Here is a 24,415-nt window from a genome sequence, read left to right as displayed (position 1 = left end):
AGTCCCCAAATACGTTTTCCACAAGGCTGGAGACTGCCTAACTTCAGAGACAGGAATATAAACCAAAAAATGTCTTAGATCTCTGGCCACGCCTATTCTTTCATATTTTCTGTCAAAATCTATGAAGGACAGTGGTCTAACATCCATCCTGGTGCTTCTGTGATTCTAAAGGATTCCTCTGTGCTGAAGATATTTAACTTGGGCTGAATCTGCTGGATTCAGGACCATTTGGAAAGGTGGTTAAGTCAAGAAGTGCTGCCCAAACTTGCAAGCCGTTGGCCTAACATGAATACTTCAGCTTATTGTCAGTATAACTCTATTGTTTTCAGTAACATTTCGGGAACAATAGAGTGAGAAATCAAAGCAGATACGTTCCAAACAGCCATAAATGTGTAACTGAATATACTTGAGAAATTCAAATATGTATTTCGTTCTCAATCATAATTAGTGTTCCACAGAATTTGGGGGGGGATGGGAGGGATGGGAAGTCTTGCAGAACACCTTGCCTGTATCTGGCTGGTTAGCACTGCTTTTCACAAACAATTCCTTACTTAATCTTCTCAGTGTTGGCCTGAACAATTCCAGCAAGAAGTATACTTAACCACATTTTAATTTCTCTCATTAGTTATTCTGTTATTTATAATTCATCTTATTTTTTTATTTTCTGTATTCCTAACTTGGTACACCAGTTTCCTTGTACTATTGCCCAGATCCCTAGGGTTTAAGTCAGGTGGAAGTAACAGAACCCTACTGAGGGTTTTAGATTTGGGCACCTTGGCTTTTCTAGATGCTAAAACCCATTGCGAAAGGCGTGCCCTTTCTGAGGTTTCTCACGTTCAACTTGCCCCAGTTTTTGGCAGAACTTACACTGCCAGTAGCTGCTGTCCCTCATGACTGGGAGACAGGAACTGTGGACACAGCATTTCACGTTCACTGAAGCAAAGAGAAGTTACTCTTTGTATCGTGAGGATCTGGCCCAACACTCACTTCACTTTCTACTAAAGCAAATGTAAAACTTACCCTGCTTAGTCCATCTGGTCCTGGGTGGGTAGGATGCCCTGGAGGACCAGGGTCACCAGGCTGGCCAGGGATACCAGGTTCACCATCAATCCCTTGAGGACCCCGAGGACCCTAGAAACGAAACCAGAAATGCCAACAGTGTGCAAAGGGATTCATTAAAATCATTGTAACTGGCAAACTGCCTCATTTGTGATAATGAATCTCTACAGAAAGATCTTCAAACAACCAACATCCCTCAAGACCTGTTCTTACCATCAGATCAGAAGCACTGGCTAAAATTAGTCATGAATCCAACATACAAGTAAACTGCAGTAATTTCTCTCACAAGCTCTTTTAGAAACTCAGGTTTCCTATCATTCCATACTAGAGTATACTATTCCTGAAAAACTATTTGGTTTTGCACACAATATAGAATATCAAGAATTTGCTTCTAAAATACAGATAACTCAGATTAGCATACATACATACATATGCTTAGGAAACTCCAATGTAAGGCTGGATTTTTACAGCCTCCTGACATCGTGAATGGTGTAGACAGCTCATACTATTGCTGAATTCTCAACACAGTTACACTGCCAAAAACGCAGAGTAACTCCCTTGGTGTCGATGTTATCTCTAGCTAGTATTTGCAGAATAGGCTGGGAGGCCATCCCATTTTGATCACCCACTTCTGATTCCTAAACTGCATTCATCTCATCTTGTGTCAGAACTAAAATTAAATACGGAAGCAGCTAATAAAACATTAGTGGAACAAAATCAATAGCAACCAATAAAGATATACTTCAACCATAAAGACAGACTTTAAAGTGCTTGTCACTGCTGCTTCTTTCAGTAGAATAAAAATGCTTGACTATGGCGAGGAAAAATTTTATACTGTATAATAAGCTCTTCTACTTTAAGGATCCTTAAACATAAAACTTTGGAAGCCTGGCTCAGTGAGTAATCTTTACAAACACAATTATAATCAGACAGGTTGCTTATATTTCCATGAGATGAGGACTGTGTTTCCCTGTAGTCTGCGACACATTTCAGTGGAATTAATGTCTGAACTAGTATGGTTTGCACATTAAAGAAAAAGCATTCCCTTGGGAAAGGGCTACACTGGGATAGCATTGACAATAGGAAATAGGATTCCTGGAAACTCCCAGTGAATGAGCTAATTCTCTTAATTCTCCATCTATCTTTATGATCTGAAATTCCTATGAGCCTAGCAATCACGGGAAAATCTTTTTCTTATCAGACATACATGTACACACACACCCCTACTCGCAGAAGGAGTTGTGACTAGATGGTATTCTGAAACAAATGAGAAGATTTGTGCATGTTGGATGGAAGCAGAAGGTTCTAACAGAAAACTTCATTATTTAATATTTCCATTATAAACAGAAGTACACACTGCCAAACCTAAAAGTGCATACTGTCCAAAGGAGGAAAAGAATGAGTTATCTTCTTTTGTTTGTTCTCAAAATAAAAACAAAGCTAAGCATTAGAGAAAAAAAACAGTTGCCCATAAAGAATTAAACAAGCATTAATACAACAACTACTGTTTTTCAATGTCCAAACCAAGACACCTTAACAAAATCTGACATAGAAAAAGGTCTTTTTTCATTTCTTTTTAGAAAAGGACCTACTTTTTAGTCACCAAAGATCAACCTGCTTCAAGAGTAACACTGCAACCCCCCACCCCAAAACCCAGAAAGTCCCCAAAAAGCACGTTTGTATTTGTCGGTGGCAACTAACCAGCGGTATAGAACCAATGTTGGGGGTTTTTTAAAATAAAATCTTGATTATACTTTTATTGATTTTGTATTCTTTATCTATTTATTAAAAATAAAGCTCTTTCCTGTTCTTTCACCAGCTCAAGGTCAGTGAGGTTTGAGAAAAAAAGGGAAAAAATTCGCCCGTAGGCCACGCGGTGGCACCGGTTAAACACGAACGGACTCGGCCTGGGCCGTCGCGGCTGCGGGGCCCGAAACGATCGCGGGCTTTGCCTCCAGCGGAATAAAAGCAACTGCAGATCACGGTGGAACACTCCCCAACCACTATCTATTTTAACTGCTACTGCAATTACAATCGAGTGTAAATCCATATGGAAACAAAACATATCAAAGGCTCTGAGGATGCTCAAGCTTATTTTCTGTCTTCAAAAGATCACTCGTAAACACCTGAAATTGTATCACGCTCCAAAACTCCCCGTCCCTAGATGCATTTTGCAAATGCAAACCTGCTGTTCCCTAGCTGTTTGTCTCTCATTGCTACACTAACAAAGAATCTGAAGTAAAAAATATGCTAATACTCCTGAATTCACTTTACATCCAAGGGTCCTGCTTTTGTAAAAGGCAGAGGTCCAGAGCAAGGCTGAGTTCCTTCTGCTCACTAGTCAGTAGGAGCCCATCTAAAGAACAAAGAAAAGAAAATCCAAAGAAACAAACAAAAAGCCTGGAAATGTGCTTAGTGGTTCTGTAATCCCACCAGTCAGTAATGTACTTACCCAGGCTAATTTTGTAAAGGGTGTCTGTACAAGGTTACCTGCTCCACGAGGTATTTTAAACAAACTGCAAACAATGTGCAGAGAGGTTTTCATAATATAAACTGCAGGTGTGAGCTAACCTTTTTTTTCCACAAGTATAAATAAAAAGTCCTGCACTAGCAGTCACCCTGTAGCTAAAGCGGTGCTCTTTGGTCTCAGACCTGCACTCTGACATACACACAGCTCACCAGAACCTTTGACGTAACATTTTCAGAGCAGCAGACTGGTTCGTAATCCCTTGATATTCCTTGAAAGCAGTATAATAACCTGTGTCAAAGGAACTCAAAGCTATTTACAGCCTTTTGGTATTTTAGGTGCTTCTAGCCACCACTCTGTAGAGACATACAAGGGATGTATGGCACAGAATCAAATTATTTAACGTCTCATTGATAATACTGCACATTAGGAAAGCACTTCAGACGTCTCTATGAACACAGTCAGGATGCCTCTGCGCACCACAAGATTTCACAATTACTTCCAGAATTCTTTTAAGCATCTTGATACTCATTCATCAGACACATGTCTTATAGTGATCTAGAGAGCAGCAGTGGCTTGGCATCCATCTCAAAGAGGCTCCACGCTTACTCCACTGCTTTAGAAGAAGCGTCATTACCATCTATGGACAACAGGCACTCACTGGAGGAACAGTAGAAAGGAGTCAGCTTTAGGCCTATGCCTAAACTCAGTATTGGCTTGCTCTCTCCTGAGGGATAGGAAAATATCCACTTAGAAATTACAATGATACAAGTCTTTAAAATCTGCTTTTAGCAGCTTCTGCTCTTTGACCTAGCTTTTTCAACAGGAACGTGTCGTCTTTGGTATTTTCAGCACTCCCTTTTGGCCTTTCTGTGGTTCTCCACATGCAGACACTGAAATTCCCTTATGAAGTCTTTATTTCCACTGAGCAATCTTGATTATATTATTCACCAGCATACCAACATATGTAGTCACATATTAACTCCTGCTAACTTCCTGAGCTTTGCCTTCTCTGAAATCCTCTGAGCCACACAGCTCACACTGCTTCTGATGCACAGTAGTAACCAGCAAAAAGTCAGGGAGTTCTTAAACAGCCAAACATAATATTCCAGTTTTTTGGTTTGGTTTTTTTTTTGTTTGGGTTTGGGGTTTTTTAGTTTGTTTTGTTTTTTGTTTTAAATCCTGGAGAAAGCTGTACTCTCAGACACTACTTTGGGTAACTGTTGAGAAAGTATGGCTTTTAGTGGAAATACTGCTAAACCTCTGTCAATCATCTCAAAACATTCAGGTTTCAATCTACCCAGGGAATGGTGAGATATAAGCATTTTTCTGTTTGCTACCTGAGTCTTGGAAAATATGAGGAAACTCCTGGTAACTCTAGAAGACATGGAGACAGTTTAAAGCCATCTAACCTTTTGAGGTTAGTCCAGGACTTGATTTCTGAGATATTTAATAACTTACAGGTCTTCCCTTTGGTCCTCGTTCTCCTCGTGGTCCTTGTGAGCCTGGAGGTCCCTAAAAGAAAGATTAGAAATATTAAGTACCTTTTAAACTAGCTAACGATTAATAAAGCTCTGAAAAGATGAAATGCAATGCTTATTTGAAAATTAATTTGTGGGGGTTTTTTTTCCACATGATCATAAAGAAAACAGCTACAATCACCAAGTATTCAATATTTCTTCTCAATTGTACATTGCCTGAAGGGAGTAGAACCAGGATGCAGAGATCTACAAAACGGTTTCATCTCTCTTGTGCTCCACAGGTTAATTCAGCAAAGGTTTTCTGAATGCTGGAGGCTTTTAATGCAGAGATGCACAGGTTTGAGACACCCTTCCTGCTAGTCCAGAACTGCTCTCTGCTTAGCTGCAGCCGGGGAGCATACTGCATCTCCTTCTGTTCCTGCTAGATCCCTGCTAGAAAAGCATTCCCCAGCATCAACCTTGCACAAAGGTCCTCAGACACGCTGGTACTACAAGCACGCATCCATTCACTTAGGGCATGGGCTGACTGGAGACTAGTAACAAATCCCATAATCTTGTTGCCTCCTCAAACCCAGTGGCTTTGCAGACAACACCCACTACAGGCACAGAACAGTCCTCCTTCATATCATCCCCACAATACAAAACAGAAAGGGCAGAAAGTTCAAAATGCTATCGTCAGAGAAACAGAAGATCAAAAAATACTCACGGCTGGTCCCGGGCGGCCACGTATTCCTGAAACCTAAAGAAGGCAATATGAATTAAAGTCACCATACAGCATTATGGCTATATTTGTCACGACTACCCTACAGGCAATTAGTTAATGAAAAGTAAATACCAAGAGAGAAAATTAAAGTACCAGGCAAGTTGTAAGGGTTTGTTGGGGTTTTTTTTTTGTTTTGGTTTTTTGGTTTTGTTGTTTTTTTTTTTTTTTTTTTTTTTTTGGGGGGGGGGGGTTGTTGGTTGGTTGGTTTTGGTGGGGTTTTTTGGGGGAGGGGGGGATTTCCACTGGTTATCTCTTTCCAGTTTGGAGTCTCTTTATAAGCAATATGAGCAAAACCTTGGAAGTATCATTGTTATTCCAAAAAAGATGAAATAAATAAGTGAATTACAATAATTTAGTCTCAATTTATCAATTCTTTTAATTTGTCTTCATGCTAGAAAGGGATAATAAAGATAGAAAGTGACAATTTATTTCGCCACTTTTCTCAAGTGTCTCTACACTTTCCAAATACTAATTTACCATTATACTTCCACAAAATTCTAACCATAAAAGATTATGACAGATTTAACTCAATAAGATTTTTTTCCCCAAAATGCAATTGACAGGAATTTCTAATGTTACATATGTGAAACAGCGTAATTAATTCCATTCCTGTCATTCCTAGGCCGTACATTTTCATTGTATTTCCTTAATTACTGCAATTCTGCTTTAAAGCATTAAAATGTACACTTCTAGGGTGTGCTGATAAATTAAGAAAAAATGGACTTACAGGTGGCACTATTCCAGGTTCTCCTTTTTGTCCCTGTAGGAAAAAGATACAAAAACATCAGATGGCAGAAAACAACTGAAAATACAATTAACAGTACCGGTTTCACCAATACCATCCTTGTGACTGTGACAAATGCTAAGACTTCTCTAAGGATACAACTGAGACTAAATTAAAGTACCTGCGATAGCCAATCCATACTATTTTTAATGACTGTGGATACTGATTAAATGAAGGCTATAAATTAACAGACTTTCTCTAACTGCATAACATACTGGCTGAAAGAAGAGTCAAACTAAAAAATTGCCATGATATTTAAGTACTAGAAAACATGTTGTTGTTCTGTTATTGGATTATTTGATTCATATGAAATGCAGAGCCCAGAGCAGCATTCAGACTCCATTTCTTCAAGGTATTAAATTAAAATTTATATCATTACATTTATGGACATAAAACACCTGCATGTCCATCTGCAGCATAGGGAGAGAATATAAAATGATATTGCATAGCTTCAGAGCGAAGGACACAGCATTTGCCAATTGATTTTTCTTTGAGCTGAATGTGTTGACAATGATTACATGTTACATAAAATAACTGGGTTTAGACCTATTGGTGGTAACCGCTTTATTAAGGAAAAAAAAGAGGACTTTGTAAAGATAAAAAAATTCCTGCCTTGTTTATCAAGTAATAGTAAGATGGTTACAGTCCATTTATTTCCATAAACTACCTCTGCATAGAGAGCTACTTGCTTTCAGTAAGCGTATATACTTGATCGCCTAAAAGTTATTTGTTATTTCTTGTAGCTGCTTACTATCTTAGAAGCTCATATATCAGAATGTATTTTAATTTCTTTCGCAAGAATAGATCTTCTCTCTGTTTAATTGCATACTATGAGAGATGCTGCCCACAGAGGTGTGGTTCTGTGCAAGAACACATCATCCCGGTTCTTCGTCAGTGCCCGGACCAAGCGTCCCCGTCAAGCACTCGGGCTGCGGCAGCCCCACCTCCTGCAGTGCCTCCTGCTGTAAAGGACCTTCCCAAGCACTTGGGTAATGGTTGCCAGCGGTTTAGCGTTGACTCAAACATGCAAGCTGCCTTGGGTGGCCTGAATTATTATCACAGTGAAAGTAGAAAGGATGCCAAAAAACGGCTTTCAGCATGGTTTCATACATTTAAATACAGCTGGGGAATATTTTTATATTTGTGCAGTCCTACAGTGATTTATACAAAACCCCAGTTATCCATGGTTGAGTATATGAAATAATGATAGACAACAGCAAATGTAAGCAAAGCAAAATTCTTATTAAAAACACTATGTAGATCAAAGAGCAGTGTAAACCATTTTTCAAAACTTGAATTTGTAGGTATAACTTTGCATTTAAGCTCATCCCGTCAATGCTGTGGGGTACCCGCTAGAAGGCGGAACAGTTTTGGGGTAAGTTTGCCTAGCAGTCAAAGGTGTCCCTTAGGCTCCTGTAAACACACCTGACCTCAGGTGTAGCTGTACGCAAGACAGGCTGCAAAGCCGACGTACCAGCCGTGTCTCATACCCCAGCGTGTCATACCTCAGGGGCTGCTCCAGCCTACGGGCAGTAGCGCAAAAGCTATCTTGTGACTGATACCTGAATTACGTACAGGTCAAAGCTAACACAAGGACAGCTAGACAAGATGCAGTAACGCCTTGCACCATAATACGGACGTGCCTCCTGCACAAAGTTTTAATGATTCCAGCAGGAACAGCTAGAGGGGTTGTGCTATCTACTGCACACTGGGCAGCTACGTCTGAGCAAAAAAACAAGCTGAAAGTTTTAATAGTTTGGCTTCTAGTGACCTAGTGGTCCCTTCCCTCATTTTGTGGCACTGCTAGAAACAACCAAACTACTCAAACTGGAATTCCTTTTATGTAGACAGCAGGGATTTTCAGTCGAGGGATTCTCTATATCAAGACCAGGATTTTTGCCTGCATCCCAGCATTTTTTCCATGTGGACTGCAATCTCTCTAGCCACTAAGGAAGACCAAGAGGAAAGAATTAACTGTTTTTAACAGAGCTTATATTTAATCTCTGTTAATCTCTGTTAAGTGCTCCAAGGAGATGCAAGAGATTCTTTTAACAGTGGTAATACATTTAAAAAAAAAAAAAGTAAAGGAAATCTTACCTTTCTTCCTCTACCTATTGAAAAGGACAAAAGAAGAAAAGAGAGGAAATTAATGATTTTACTGAGAGACAGACCACGGTAAGAGTTGAGTGAAGGTGTTACAGCTAGAGCCATCCCCGATCCCGGACGCACAGAAGATGGTATATCGCCTACAGGGAGCTGGGGAAGCTCCCAGGGACATGCATGCTCCCTTGTTCAGGTGCGAGGAATCAGAACGGTTTGCGGCAATTTCCCCTGATTCTCAGCCTTTTTCAGCATTGCACAGAATAAGAGCGAGCACTTTAGGAAAGCAGAATATCTTGTGGGGAATTGTCAGAAGCTGGCCTAGTGAAGTCAAAGGAATTTTTATTACTGACTTCAATACAAGCAATGTTGATGGATCTACAACATATTACGTGGTATTTTTCAAAAGATAGAGCTGACTGAGGGATTTTTGACCTTTTCTTGTTTGAAAAGCATCTGCAATATCACGTGCCTGAATTCAGAGCCATATAGCCACACTCATATCCACAAAAATCCTTCAGACGAATATTTTATTAATACCTTGAATAACAGTAAGGAATTCTGGAATGTATGCATACTGCTTTTATATTTGTTGGGTGTACCCTGTTGGCGTTGGCCTAATGCCTCCCACAACACAGCAGGATGCACCATCTATTTATTAATGCTTGCCACATCTTGCTCCATTACCCAAGTCCCTACTACATGTTCTGTATCACTACTTTGTTCTATATTAAGCTAATCAACAGCAAGTATATCTCCTGAAGAAATTACTTTAATTATTATATATAGAATGCAGTTCAAATAATGCAATTTACAGTATTAACGAGCATTAATTGCAAGTTAAGAGATTTTCTTTCAGGAAAATTGAGGGGGGATTGCTGCATCCAAGTCTCTCCAGAAGAATAAATTAACTGGAAAAGACATAATCTTTAAGGTATATCACATAAAGTATGCAAACAGGGAGCTAATAATACTTCATGCTAATTTTTTTCTTATGTCTCACAAAAGGATCATGCGTCCATGTTTCCACTTTGGGGAAACACTTTATACTGTTTACATTTTACTGTTTACATATAACATTTACATATATTCATCTATTCGAGGGGCCTCAAATTGAGCATTTTATTAAAGCATGCACTTGTTTTATGATCTATATTTATATAATAAATATGTATCTATCTTAACATGTTTATTACATATATCTATCTTAACATATTTATCTTTCAGTTCCAGATGAACCACAAAAAGAAGCCAGAATTCAACGTCCTTGAAATATCAAGATGGAATTCAGATCAACCTTTTAGTTATGAAGCCATTTGGGCTTATAGCAGATTCGTAGTCAAAAGAAAACTCTTTCCAGAGCCAGCTCAGGTGCAACCCAAGAGGGAGGATAACTGCCAAGTATCTACTCTCTTCAGATTTAAACTTTCACCATGGAAATACTATTAGAAACTTCAGTATCATGAGGTTCCTAGTTCTTTCTGCTGTCTCTCCTTTTAAAAAAGCGAACTGGAAAGCAATCTTACCAACGGTGGTGTCAAAATCGCGTGTTGTATGGGGACACACAGGACAGCACTCTCCTGGGGGCACCTGCGGGTTCTCACACTCCAGCACATCTTGACACTGGATTTCATCGCAAAGAATAGCTCCGTTGTCACAGACGCAAATTTGGCATGGTGAGGGCTTCCAAATATCCCTGTTCAGGTACATCTGGCCATTCTGAGTGCAGGCTATTTCTTCATCTTCTCCTGGGATAGGAGAGAGAACATACGACACATTTTCCAACCGTGAAATCAAAGGAGGATTGGGTCTGGACAAGGGAAGAGCACATCTGGAGATGAGAAGCAGCATCACATACATGAAGAAAACAGTTCACCAGCATAGCTGAACTTGACATTAAGGACTTTTAAATACCTGTCATCTTAAATATCTTATTTTACCACCTTATTTCTTGATCAGGAAGAAGTCAAATAGAGTCATAATGGAGTGCACAAACCCACCACAGTATCAAATGAGCATTGCCTCACCAGTCTCTGGATGTCATTCTGCTCAGTGGGGTACTAACCCTGCGTTGAGGAACTCCTGCCACATCCCTGCTCTTTGTAACTGTTGTGCACAGGGCCTTAGAGATGCTAACTGGGGAGGAGAACCTAGGTGACTATGGCATACACTACCGGCTCCCTGCTGCAGGTACCTTACACAGCCAGACTTACGACAGTGTTGAACAGACATAACAGTGTTTGTTGAAAAGAAAAAACACTCATTTATTGGGGTCTTGGTGTAAGGTAATACCAACACGGAGAATCAAATCTTCCAAACAGGACAGTCAGTCACTGTGCGATGCCAATAGCGATGTCCAGTGCAAGGGTACTTGCAGCAGTGTCTCCAGCTGACTGAAGGGAGGCTCCTCAAACTACTCATTTGGCTCAGTTCTCATAATCCAGCTGGTCATGGCCCTACACAATTACCCCAGCACACACATAAATTATTGCTTTGGATATACATTAACTACATACAAAATACCTCTTAAATATTTTAACTATCTGTGAAAGACTATCCTATGTGGCCATTTATATAGGAAGAGCATTGACCGACTACATGCATATGTCCTATGTACATATTCACACATTTGTATGGAGGTCATTCTATTTTATTCACGTTGCATATGTCATTTTTAACCTAATCCAGTCCATTCACAGAAGGTTTACTTTCTTCCTTGCCTTAATACTACTACTTTTCTTTCTTTTCCTTGAGTTCCAATTTAGAATTAATTTCTTACTAATTATTTAGAAATCCATTCAATATAGTTTTTCCTCTCTTCTCTCCAACCAATCTACTGTCACCAAGGTGGAACAACTTCTCTGGGTTGAATTTATAACTTAGAAATTTCAAAAATTTCCCCATTTGACTGACGGCAGCATTTAAGGGGACATAACCATCTGTTTAGGTACTGTTCTATCCATACTTAAGTCTATGCCTTTGTTTTCTTCCTACTCTGTAGACAAATACTCCAAATATCTGGACTATTTTTTTAATCGTGAGGTGAGTATATCTCAGTATCTCCCTTTAAAAATTAAATATGTCTGATAAAGAATTCAGAAATGAAGTAAAGTGGAAACTTTTATTTGGGTATCCAACATTTTACAGAATGCCCTATCGTCAAAAAAGTGGGTTTTTTTCACTTTGGCCCCATGAATATTTCATCCTCTAAAGGACCACAAGCGCCCACAAAAGCAATGAACTGTCCCCAGGCTGTCCCTAGACAACGGGACACAAACCTGCAAACCAAGAACCCCAGTGCTAAGATGCCCTCCTCTGAGCCATACACAGCAAAGCTGGCACACACAGTCCAAAATTATTCTCCTGATCCTGCAGAGAAGATTAATCTTACCTCCTTGGGAGCTCCATCTGACCACAGAAACCTTCCTATCAAAAATGTCTTTGAAACTGGACAACCCAGTTAAAACCATTATCTGAAAACTCCCAAAGGGCCCTAATTTCTAACTGACACAAAACTGGGAATAGGGGCAATTATATATATATATATATAATATATATATATATGACACGTCCCACTAGTCAAAGATCATGACTATTATTTTTTAAGAAACCTGTTATTAGCGTAAAAATTAACAGCTCTAAGCAGAAGGACAGTTTCACTGTTCTATGCATTTCCGTCCTAATTTAAACCAGATGTAAACAGAAAATCACAAAATAATAAATATGAACAGATTTGGGATTTCAGCTTCATGCCTTAAGTCCAGTTACTCCATCAATGTCAAAGCCTGGAGAAATGGAGCAGATGTGTCATTAACTGTTGCCTGCCATTACTAACTTCTGCAGCTTTCTAACAGAAACTGAAATCCAAATTTATACCAGGTCAACTCCTCTCTTCAATCGGTTTATCACACCCACTGACAAAATGGCTCAAAGGGGTGCTGCAGAAGCTTGGGAGGAAATGTTTTCAGTGTGAAGTAAAGACATCAACCAAGTGTGCTGCACAGTCCATTTGTGACACTCTGAGAATCATTTTCCAAACTGCAGATCGTATTTTGGAAAGCACTCCTCTCGCTTCTCCCTTGTGTGCATGACATAACGTGCTGTCTGACATATTTAGCCTTTTCCCCCAGATGTCTGGCATATGGTCTATGTCTTCCTTAATGTATTACCCGCAGAACTCGTCGTGCTGTTCAGAAGAGCAGCAGTTTGCATAAATGAAATTTCTAAGTTACCGAGCCCGAAGTCAGGATTCTGTCATAACTTCAAATAAACCACATAGCAACTGCTTTGGCAAATCAGAGCTGAGCCAGATGGTGACTAGCTTCTGCCTGGGTCCCGCTCAGCGGCTGAGAAAGAGGCAGACAAAGGCAGGGGCGAAAAAAAGCACATACCAACTTCTGAAAGTGTACCAAGAAGTCTGTTTTCCTATATGATTGCAGATACGCTGATAATTTTAAAAACCCAAACAAAGAAACCCACCCCACAATACGGTCAGAAAACACATTTTTAATTTTAAATCTTTTGATTAGGTTTGGTGCTTCTAGTTTGCCTTTCTGCTGTGACTGCATTACACTGAGAGAGTAACCTGAAAAGAGCAGCTATTTCAAAGCCAACTCATCCCACAAGCACATTTTGACATTTTACTCTCAGGCCTGAACTGCAGGCATGTTCTCCATCTACACCCAGACTGGGAAAGGCAGCAAAGGAAATTGTTCCACCATTTCCTCCCTGGAAATCTGCAAGCTTTTTTAATTACAGAGACCAAGTCACAAACTCTTTATGTCTCGTGTTCTTTCTACCTCTGCAGTTGTAACACGAGGTGTTGAACGGCTTGAGAAGCAGCTTTAGAAATTCTTAATGTGGCAAAAGGATCTGCTAGCCCATTAACCGATTCCTTTCTTACCAACAAAAAGTACAACTCTAATTGGCATTAGACCTGACTAGAGAATCTACAGAGGATCTAGAGAATCCATTGAAGTCAGTGAAAATGTGTTTCAAAGCAGTCTGCAAATATAAAAGGCCAGGTAGAAGAAATACCCTAGGATGTATTTAAGGACTCCTTCATTCATGAGCTTGCACAAAGGCCCTTCGTGGAAGAGGATTTCAATGAAAAGCACAGTGAGTACAATGCAATTATTTTTCTGCTATATATTGATCTGTTGGAGCATCAGTTTTGCTTTCAAGAGCTACTTGATCAGAAATTAAACAGTCAGTTGTAGCTAATAGACTAAATCATCATACTCGGAGACTACGCATCAGCAGTTTGGAAGTAAAAATCACATCACGCACTGACGTACCCAGGCCCGGTTTTGCGACAACACTGAAATTGTGCCAGTTACTGGGGGGAAGAAACCCCATCGCAGCCACTAGATGGCTGTCCAAGCCCATCAGTCACCCCGAGCAAGCGTCAAAGAAATTTATGCACCGTAAAGGCGTGCAAGGCACACCCTGCTTTGGGCATTTTATGCTGAGCTTGTCTTCCTTTCAAGTGAATTTCTCTCGAGGTTAATTCCACTCCTCCACAAGCCAACAGCAAGACAAGTGTTTAAAAGACCGCATATAAAACCTTTTCAATCTTGCACCAGCAGGTATACATCAGTTTGAAAGCAACACCTGGAAATTCACTGCTGCTCAGTTTGCCGTTTAAAGTGACTCCGCGTTATCGTACCCTTACTGCTTTCATTGACTTCTGGTTCACGTCTTGCATGTGAACAAGGGAAGTAAGGCCTGGGCACGGAAGCAGGTAGAACAGAAAGAAAGAAAGAAGCAAAATGACACCATCAAAAGAGAAAATTAAGGGGAGAGAAGGGGGGAACACAGTGTCGTGAGCAAAAATATTTTTTTAAAAAGGGGTAAGAAGGGGGAGAAAAGACAGACTACTCCACATGTACAGAGAGGCTTGCTGAACCTGTCATCCTAAGGTCTTATTCTTGCAGAAACGTCCCCAAAGCCCCAAACTACACTCTCTTGTTACCCATCTCTGCTTATATACAACCCAATATGTAAGCAGTCAACCACCATTAGCTCAGCTGAAGAGATGGGAGGTATACGATGGAAGGGAATACATCTCTCAGTGCCCTACTTGGGGAAAAAAACGGCCAGAGCAAAAAACGGCCACTTGCACTTATATAGGTTTTCTGCAGGCATTAACAACTTTGGTTCATAGATAAAATGGTAAGGGAAAGAAAAGGATTTGACAGCGAAGCAGCTCTATTTCATTGCATTTTTACTAGTCCTACCAAGGCGATAATTAAAGGAGCCTAAAGGCTGATAGACCTACAGCAGTAGAGGACATAGGCTAACAAAGGCAGAAATGATGATGACTGGTATTGAAAGCACAGTCTGCCAGTTTCATGCTTTCTTCTGCCAAGAGGGATTTCTTGATGCATACTGTAACCAAATCCCAATGCTTTTACATTGGTTAACGTAAAAAGAGTAGAACACAAGAAGTATGGTTATTTAATGAAAAAGGGTTGGACACAAAACAGCTTGTGCAGGTAGCTTCTCATCCTCCCTTTGTCATCCTTGATGCTAGTTCGTGAAAAGCGTAAGGAAATATAAGGCTACATAGATACAGTGGTTTTTAAGTTTCAAAAATTTTCTAGAATATGAAAAGCTGACTTTCAGGTTATGAATTACAAAATTAAATCCTGCTGACTCACAGAGCAAAGGTGCAGAAGTAAATCAAAGTGAAAGATGATACGTGCTAACAACCATTTTGCAGATGTACTGTTGTGCATGCGTACAGACTGCCAAGAGAGGGACAAGAGGAGCTTGGTGTTAATAATCTCTGATTGTCAGCCTGTTGCAACAATAATGTAGGGCTTGATCCAGTTCCCATTAAACCAGTGGAAAAAAACTCTCATTTACTCCAATAAGAATCAGACTGCCTGTTTTGTTTATCTTTTGATAACTTCTTTTTGAGTGCTAATAAATAAAGTATTATCCAAATTACTGTGCCATGCAAATTGTAATGTAAACACCAATTATTTTGAAAATTAGATACTTTTCAGGAGTGCTGATAAATACAAAACCTGTTTTGCATTTGTTGCACAGAAACAATTCTTGTTAATAATGATTAACACACAGTTTACATAAGTACTTTACAGTTACATACATGAAGATGAACAGGAATCCCTTACCAATAAAAGACTGAACTGATTCACAATTCACTTAATATGAAATATTTGATTGTCAAAATGAAATCAAATTTTCATTCACACATTTCCATTCAGGATACATCATACATCTCAGTGAACTTTAGACAACAGCTGCAGTACAACAATGCACTTAAATCCAAATACCTCTTGGGAACGCTGACCACTAACAAGGCTGTGTGGTGCTTAGTTGCCAACTAAAGCTAAACCACGACACAAGGTCTGTAACACATTGTTAATTCACGAAGGGTTACAGAAGATGAATGTTCTTTCAGTGGCTTCAAATTCAGTTTAAGTCTCCCTCCATAGCCAAGAGAATAAGCAACGAATGACACGCACAGATTCATCAAGGGTATCGTGCAGAGGATTTATTCATTACAGGACTGTCTAAAAGAATAACTAGCACAGACATTCATTGGTCTAAAATAAGATGACTTTCTCAACGTCTGTGGCTCTGTGCTGTTTTATGCCCGCTGAAGGTCCAGATGAACATTTCATTTTGCATTTCCCCTACGGTTTCCTAAGGAAATTAGGCTTATGTGATCCTACTGGCTGCACTGTGACATCTGTGTCCCCAAGCTCATTTGATTCCAGTGGCTGATTTCGGGCAAGTTTGATAGAGACCTTGCGAGAGACCAGGTCATTAAGATAACTGTGCTCCTGCAAATTTTGTGAACATATACAGTTAGGAAGAGAAGGGACTTCCAAGTTAGTGCCCCCCCCAAGGCTTCCTTGTAAAACAAGTGGATAACAACAAATCCCTTTCATTATACTTTTGGGAATGCGCGCAGGCACAGAGTTTAAAACACAAACCCGTAGGAAACCAGGTTTCATCAGAACTGTTTCTTAGGAAAAGAGGTGGGGGTTTTTAATCCATCCAGCAGAGTTCCTGCTTAAAAAAATCCTAGAGGATAATTTGCAAAGTTGACAATAAATAAGTGTTTTTAAAAGCATTCCACAGATTAAAAGATGTTGAATGGTCTTACTTCCAAATGACTTTTCAATGTGATTGAGGGGGTCAACCCTCTAGAGACAAGCAGCTGCAACCCTTTGTGCCTTGTTTCAGAAGCAGAAAAGTCCCAGGGTGTTCTCCTAAATGATGTAGATCATTTTAAAACATGTATTTCAGGACTGGAAAATTACAGACTCAACTGTTTTTCCTGCAGAGTCCACAAATAACGTTAAGTATGAATAAATACTGCTAAGTATCAAGATGCAAGTCAGCTCCCAAGTAGAGGCTTAATTAACTGCTGAAATTGCTATAGCCGTTAACCAAAGCCTTACTGAAGACATACACTTTGTGGCTGGCCAGTCGCTTCTGGCTGGCACTAAGGGGAGGGAGTTCACCCTCTGAGATTCATCAACTGAGAAAATCCAACCTCCAAGCTCTAAACAACAGCCCAGAGGCAGAAAGCAACAACAAAACAATATACCCTGACTCAGGAGAAGAGGTAATCTCCCAGGTAAAGGGCTCTCCGAGTGTAATCTGGCAACTGAGTTTTGTCTCTTCCAGAAAATTGTGCCAAAATAAATAATTGTTTTCCACTCAGCACTGTGATTCCAGATTTGGCTAAATAGGGAAAACTGAAAAGGGAAAACTATGCTTAGGATACCGTTAAGACTCCTCTGAATGGATTGTAAATTAACATCTGAAGTATACAACTGGTTCTCCACTGTTTCCTTAACTGGATGGAAACAATACTCCCCTACATTTGGTTTGGTAGTCCAGATTTCCCCAACTCACTGGTTCATGTATTTATGTCTCCTTCAGTGCAAATAGGAGTTTTGCTTGCCTTTTTATGGATAAAGTTAATTTCCAACACAGAACAATCAAGAACAATGTTTTTGTTAAAAGATTCAACACATGCTGGATACAAAGGCAGAGTATACTGGGATCCCTTCTGGCAAAAAGGACTCCTCTTGCTGGTCCCACAGCACTCTCCAGTGTTTATCATACTGTTCAATTCTCTAAGAGCATCTGATGATGTTGTATCTGCATATTAACCTCACTGTTCCTGAGCTACTGAACAAGATTCAACCCTTCTAAACACCCCGTCTTATGCTACAGACAAGGCAGGGCACTGTGCAGCAGCGACACTTTGCTGAAAGATTTGCCAGGCTGGTCCTTCTCTGTTGGTTACTCCACAGTCTTGGATCTGCATACTTCAAAAGCATTTCATTAAACTAGCTCACTAGAGTTATCCCATGAATAAGGTTGGATGTAAGCATGTCTTTACTTTCTTTTTCTCTGTTTTTACTTTGGTTCACAAGTGGGATGGCTGGACACATTGCTTGGTGCCTGTAGGAGAATACGGTGAAGGAGGGAGCTTGAAGAGCCTGATCTGCCAGCAGTGCTTATACAAATCCTCTCAGATGACAGCAATCAACCCTCAAGCGGGAAACAAAATTACTTCCAAATGTCTAAGGCTGTGCATAGATTGTAATGGGGAGGCATTCAGGGCATGCCTGAGAAAACACTGTGGCAGATTTCAGCAGTTGGAGCAAATCAGTCAAAAGCTGAAGTCTGTAGCGGGGTGCCTGGTCTCTGCTGGAGCCCACATGGCCACAAATGCCCTGCTTGGACTTTGTCATTCAGGGTAGTTACAGTGAAGTCAGTTCAGCTATAGCCACCTGTACCACAGTTTTCTTCCTGACTCAGAGCAGAAAAAGCCTAAAAAGAGTGCTTATCATAGACAATTAGTATGTTTTATTATTTCAAAAGAGGCTTGAGGCAAGAGAGAGCATTTGTTTTTCTAAGCAAAGTGTTAGAGCACATTCTTGACTCTGGGATGACATTTTTAAGCAGAATCACTTTCATTTGCATGAAGACAGATTGGTCCCACAGAAACAGCAGATTCTTTCGGTGGGGAGCTTACAAAGAGAATGTGCTGCAAGAGTGTTTCAGTCAGCAGAGGCAGAACAGGGCCAGGGCTCAGCACTGCTCAATGCTCACAAGTTCGGCAATACAGGCAATGTCTTTAAAATTAAAACAGAATTAAAATTGCAATTAGCACATTTCCCAAAATGTAAGAGGCTTCATTCTGGAAGCAAACATGCCCCAACGGTAGGAATTCTGCCCAACTTGCTGCTACTACAAATTAAAGCAAACCTTACCAGGACATAAGGAACTGTGCCTAATGTATTTAAACCTAAGTATAAAATAGCAAAATTACAATGAAAATGTAATATTCTTCTACTGTCTACTTTGGCTCGCTGTTCTGGAATCCATGAATGTTTGATTCTGGTCTTTCCAAAATCCAGTCTTGGACTGCTGTGCATCAGTAAAAAATAATGCATTTTGGCTCTGAAGAAAATTCTCTCAGCTGCTTCCTTTGCCAGTATCAGCGAGACACGGTTTCCACTCATGGTACATTTGGATTCCTGTAGTAAATCTATCAATGATTCACAAGAAGCCATCTTGGTTGTCCAGCCAGCCAGAAACCGATTGCTCAAGCAACAAGCTGTGCAGGGTAAGATTGCACTGTGTCAGCCAGGTTCTGAAATAACCATTTCTTGTTGGTCTCGGCACCGACCCTTGAGGAATGTCACCATTGTCTAGCCACCAGCTGGACTTTGAACTGCCAACCATTACTCTTTGAACTCGACAGCCCCACCAGGTTTTCATTCACCTTGTTGTCCACCCATTCAGTCCCATACTGAATATGGGACTGAATACTTCCCCAATTTGCGTATGGATGCTATGGGAGATGGCATCAAAAGCCTTGCTAAACTAAAGGTAAACAACATCCTGCTCTCCCTTTGTTCACCAAGCCAATTATCTCATTGTAGAAGACAATCAGGTTTAACCAATTCAATGGCAAAGGGAAAATTCATTAAATATACAGCCCCTAACTGCAGTCTGATCTTCTCTTCTCTGCACCCATCTATCCAAACTCTTACAAGTTCCACTGTTCTAGTTTCACATATGCTACAATACTCAAAGTCTAACTGATAAAATAACCATGCACTGCAAGAGAACTGGTTTGCCTTCCTTGTTTTGTAGGATTTAGCTCCTTTGAAGTCAGACAAAATGCGTATGGATGTCTTTTCTTATTACATCTAAGAGAAACACACTTGCTGCTGCCCAAACATCCTCATTCTTTGAAGCTATACACATCAAAGTTCAATAGAAACCTATCATTACACATTGCCTTTTCCACAAAGCTTTTCTACATTGCGGTTTGCAAAGCGGACTCATGTAATCCCCTAAATGCATCCTTGCTGGCTAGTATCACCCTCTTTTTCAACTAAAAATAAAGATTTGTAATTAGTAAGAGAATTCAATTCCATAATTAAAAATCCTCGCATTCCAACAGGCTCAGCATTTCAAACTGAAGAGAAAACTACCCAGTGTTTGGGTGGAGTAGGAAGGTATTACTGGAAAGCTATACTCATAATATGCTGTTTGTACAGCAAAGCTACTCATTTGCTGAAACTCTGGGCCTCTGAGAAATTAAAAAAGAAGAATGGTAAGCAAGAAAGTCTGCAAAAATTCCAGGAACAAAGCCTCTGTTTCTTTTCTGCTACCATTACCTTTACCACACTTCAAGACAGCTCAGTCAGCAACTTCTGGTTTCAAGATGACATGGAGCAGACTGTGGCAGCCCTCGGGGCAACCTAGTTGTTTTCTGCACAGCATCGGGGATGAAGGTTTATAAAGGAGCAGCCTAGTTTTAAGTGTAATCTAAAGTCAATCACGTGCATGTGCATGAGGAAGAGACAGTGATTTAGGCGCGTTTCATGCCCGAGAGAGTTTAACTTCTACACAAGTTAAACTTATTTATTACTTACAGATATAAGAGCAATAAGCAGTTTCCTTCTTTCAGTGCCCAAAAATAACAACGTCAGTAAGTAACAAGTGAGTGGAGTTCAGTTCATTTCAGGTTAGGAATGAGAAAATCCTTGAGACTGAATATAAAAGACAATTAGCACTGGTCAGGAATGTTTCTACAATTTTTTTTGTTGGAAAGCACTGAATTACTGAGAGACCAAGATGCTGCTTTTATTAGATACATCCACTTGAAAACCCTTCCTTTAATTTTCAGGATATTTGAAATTACCTATTTCAGTCAAGAAAACATTGGGGTTTGCTAGAGAGATCATTATACCACAAAAGCCTTGTAAAAAACAAACATGCAAATCAAGCTGAGGAAAAATGTTTTCATTGACCTGACCCGATTCTATCTTCTTCATCATTACTGAGTCACGAGACCTCTTCAAAGTTGCCTCAATTCATCCTGACTGGCTAGGGAAGACCCAGATATTTAAAAGCGGCTTCCTCTCTGACACAGGCTGGGGGTTGTATACTGCAACTCCCAAGATGTCTTCAAGTAGGCTCGCACATTTGCAGACCAACATACTTAAACTTAATTCCTATTAGAAGAAAATAGAGCTAGGCCAGGGGAAGAATATCCTTACTCCATTTTCAGAGTGTTGCATAACTTCATTAAATTTAAGAAAACCTAGTTTCTTATTTTGCCTTTATGCAACAGCGGAAAATGGTAACATTAACCTTGTTAATGTTAATAAGGCATTAATGTTAATAAGGAATTGTAAGAAAAATCCAGTGTCAAAGAAGATTTAGAGGTATCTTTGCCTATCCTGAGGCTCTCTGTTGTTGCATTCTGGATATGAATAAAGTTAAACATTTTTATTTCAATTTAATTTTTAACTTGGCTTTGGTATTGTCCCACTTCTTGGTCCATACATATTAAAAATGAGCATTAAAAAAAAAGACATTGAATGTAGGAAAAAAAAAGTCAGCAAAGAAGAAATTCTATCCACCCTGTCATTTAGATGCATCACGTTGATAAATGTTCTTTAAAAGGATACATACCATCCATTACTTTGCTCTCCTGCAGGATTATGGTTTCTGGGACAGAGGAAATGAAAGGCTTTCCTGCAGGCTCTCCTGCTCGTATTCATTGGATATCCTTCCGTACTTCAGGGATGAAGCATTATGAACTTTTGTCAGGCAAATAGTCCATACTAAAAAGGTTTTGAATGAATTAAAATTCAAGTAGGTATGCGTGGTTTAAAACAAACCAGCCGTCATCACCTCCAGCTACTGTTTGCTTTGAACTTAATCTACTTTCTATTTCCCTTAGTTCCTCCTTTCAAAACTACTTTATCATTTTTCAGATCTTTTTAATTTTATCCTACTATTGTTTCTTTGATATGAGCCTTTAAAAGCCCAAGAAGGCAGCATCCAAGTTACAAGAACATTTTTTTCCAAAGCAAAGCTCCACGAATACCGACATCTTTTTGCAGCAGTTAACTCTCACAGCAGATTTCGGAGCTGCAATCAGGTGCACATAAATGCATAAAATACAGAAAAGTTGTTTATTTTCCCTTTTGTAAAAGAATGAAAATCTGTGTGGGGTTGAGAGAAGCAGCCATGCTTAAGGGACGCAACTTAGATATTAGACTCAAGAAAAATCTTAGGGAACAATTCAGGGTATGTGGGCACTCTAGTGTGCCTATGCCCCATTGCTAGTATAAATACTCAGTCTTTTATTGCACTCAGAAATCTGTATAAACAACATAGGAAACCCTGACTTAAAATTGGGCTCTTATGTGACCAAACCTGGTTTGGTCTTTGAAGTGGAAATCATCAACTGGAAGCCAGGAATCCTGCACATCACCTTCGACCATCACCTTTCCCTTAACAGTGAAAATGTGTGTCCTAGTTTACCTCTCTCCAAAATTACATTATAGTACTACATACCCAGCTGAAAAAAAAAGACTGCCTTTTTTTATTACTACTTAGTCTTCAGTACTATTAAATGATAAGCCTTTGAGGACAGAGCCACTGGCATCAATCAAAAGACACCCATTAATGTCAGTGGGCTTTAATCCCATGCAAAGCATTATTGTGTAACATTTAGAGGCACTGAAATTTCATGATGCACCACATCACTTTAGCTCCTTACAAACATCTTTCAGTATAGATTTTTTTCTCGCTAATGCAGTAGATCATTAGAAGTGACTATTTGTGGTACACGAAATGCATCACCAATCAGATCTTTCACACAGTATTTAAGACTGCAATACAAGCAACAAATAAGAACAGCCCAATTACTTCTTTCAGCCTTACAGTTTAGGACTTTTCATAAAGAACCTAAAGGTCCTCTTTAGGGCCCTGTGGGCTCCACTTGAATAGGGAATTATCACAGGTTTTGCATTTAAAGCATATCCTGTGATTGAAGCAGCAGCTTGACATACAAACGTGATACAAGTCCACTCACCAGCTCTCTTCGATATTTTTCAAGTGACTTCCTGGCGAAGTTCAAATAATGTTTTGCTTGGTTCAGATAAACTCCAGCTTATCACAAGCTCACTTGAGCCTTTCAAGGTCTTACCCTTCCTCAAAGAGCACCTTCATTTCCTATCTTTTTATGTTCCTACATAATTTCATTTTGTGAACCACAAAACCCTTCCACTTCACCTTCTTCCTCCAAACCCAAAATTCCTCCTCTGAAACTCTTTCCCTAAGAAAAAAAACATATCTTTCCTTTACTTCACTACCTTACATCTTTGAGTGTTACATCAAGAAGATACCTTAACATTACCATTTCCCATTCAAGAACTGCTCAATAAAATTTTGTAAGCATCAGTAACTCCATAGCAAGAAGTAATCCATAACACCTCATCCTCTTAGAAAAAAAATCATTGCCACTCAACGATTTAGGATAGATGACCATTTGCCACTTTTTTACCATCAGTTTAGAAATAGGAACCCAGTTCAGCAAAGTACTAAATATGTTGGAACATGCTCTTGGTAACAACAGTAACATCTGATGCTCGTTATGATCAAAAGGACAGAAGTGAGATCATTATCTTGGTTCTTCAAATCCTGTAAGATATTTATGTTCAAGTCCTTTAAGAGGTGGCTGTATTGCCTGAGTCACTACTCGCATTTCTGTGTAAAGCCAGACTGGAATATCTATGTGCAAATTAACATGTTTTGTTCTACCCGCCTACTGAAATTCAGTTAATCAGTTAGGGATGTTCTACTACAGACTTAACATAGCTTTTGAATGAACTCTAATCTTTTAGCTCCTTCAGAATATTACAATCATCAAGAGCATCACCAAAGGTACTCATATTTCTTACACTTGAAGAAAAAGGCTGGAAATATGGTGTTGCATTCTCAGTTGATTCAAAGAGTCACAGCTCCGAAAAATCTGTAGCTGTCAGTAGACTGGATCTGCTCCAGTTTACGCCAGCTAAAGATTTTGACTTTCAGTCCCTCGATCAGCATCTGTTTTTTACACAGATATCTATCACTCTGCTCTAAGAAAGTTCTCAGAGGATTAGAAATAGCTAGCATCTATCCACAAAGTGCAGTAGAGGTTTGTGATAATTTCCAGAACACAGTGTCCTATTGCTAAATTTATTCACACTAGTGAAGAAACGCAATATTGCCAGTGTCCTTCCTCGCTAACTCCTTCTCCACCAGTGGTCTGTGCTAATGTAGCCTCACGCAGCTACTCCCAACGATCATTTGTGCAAATAAGGCCAAATATGTCATCAGTATATTATTTTTAAAATATCACTAATCCTGCCACGTTAGTAGGCTCATACCTGGAATCAAATTCATTA

General features: G+C 39.6%; 1 protein-coding gene across 1 annotated transcript in view; it reads right to left on the bottom strand.

The window, feature by feature from the left end:
* The window catches only part of COL5A2 (collagen type V alpha 2 chain), a 115,395-nt gene that overhangs the window by 45,601 nt on the left and 45,379 nt on the right, over window positions 1-24,415 (bottom strand). Inside the window, exons 2-7 of the mRNA XM_072874642.1 lie at window positions 10,181-10,402; window positions 8,652-8,665; window positions 6,498-6,530; window positions 5,714-5,746; window positions 4,988-5,041; window positions 1,021-1,131 (exon numbers count right to left, since the gene is read on the bottom strand). Of these exons, the coding sequence (XP_072730743.1) occupies window positions 1,021-1,131; window positions 4,988-5,041; window positions 5,714-5,746; window positions 6,498-6,530; window positions 8,652-8,665; window positions 10,181-10,402 (467 nt within the window). The remainder of the gene's footprint in view (window positions 1-1,020; window positions 1,132-4,987; window positions 5,042-5,713; window positions 5,747-6,497; window positions 6,531-8,651; window positions 8,666-10,180; window positions 10,403-24,415) is intronic.

This window comes from Ciconia boyciana, chromosome 10 (genome assembly GCF_034638445.1).
Source record: "Ciconia boyciana chromosome 10, ASM3463844v1, whole genome shotgun sequence".
NCBI lineage: Eukaryota > Metazoa > Chordata > Aves > Ciconiiformes > Ciconiidae > Ciconia > Ciconia boyciana.
The sequence above is the reverse complement of the archived record's forward strand: the minus strand, read 5'-3'. Positions and strand labels throughout refer to the sequence as shown.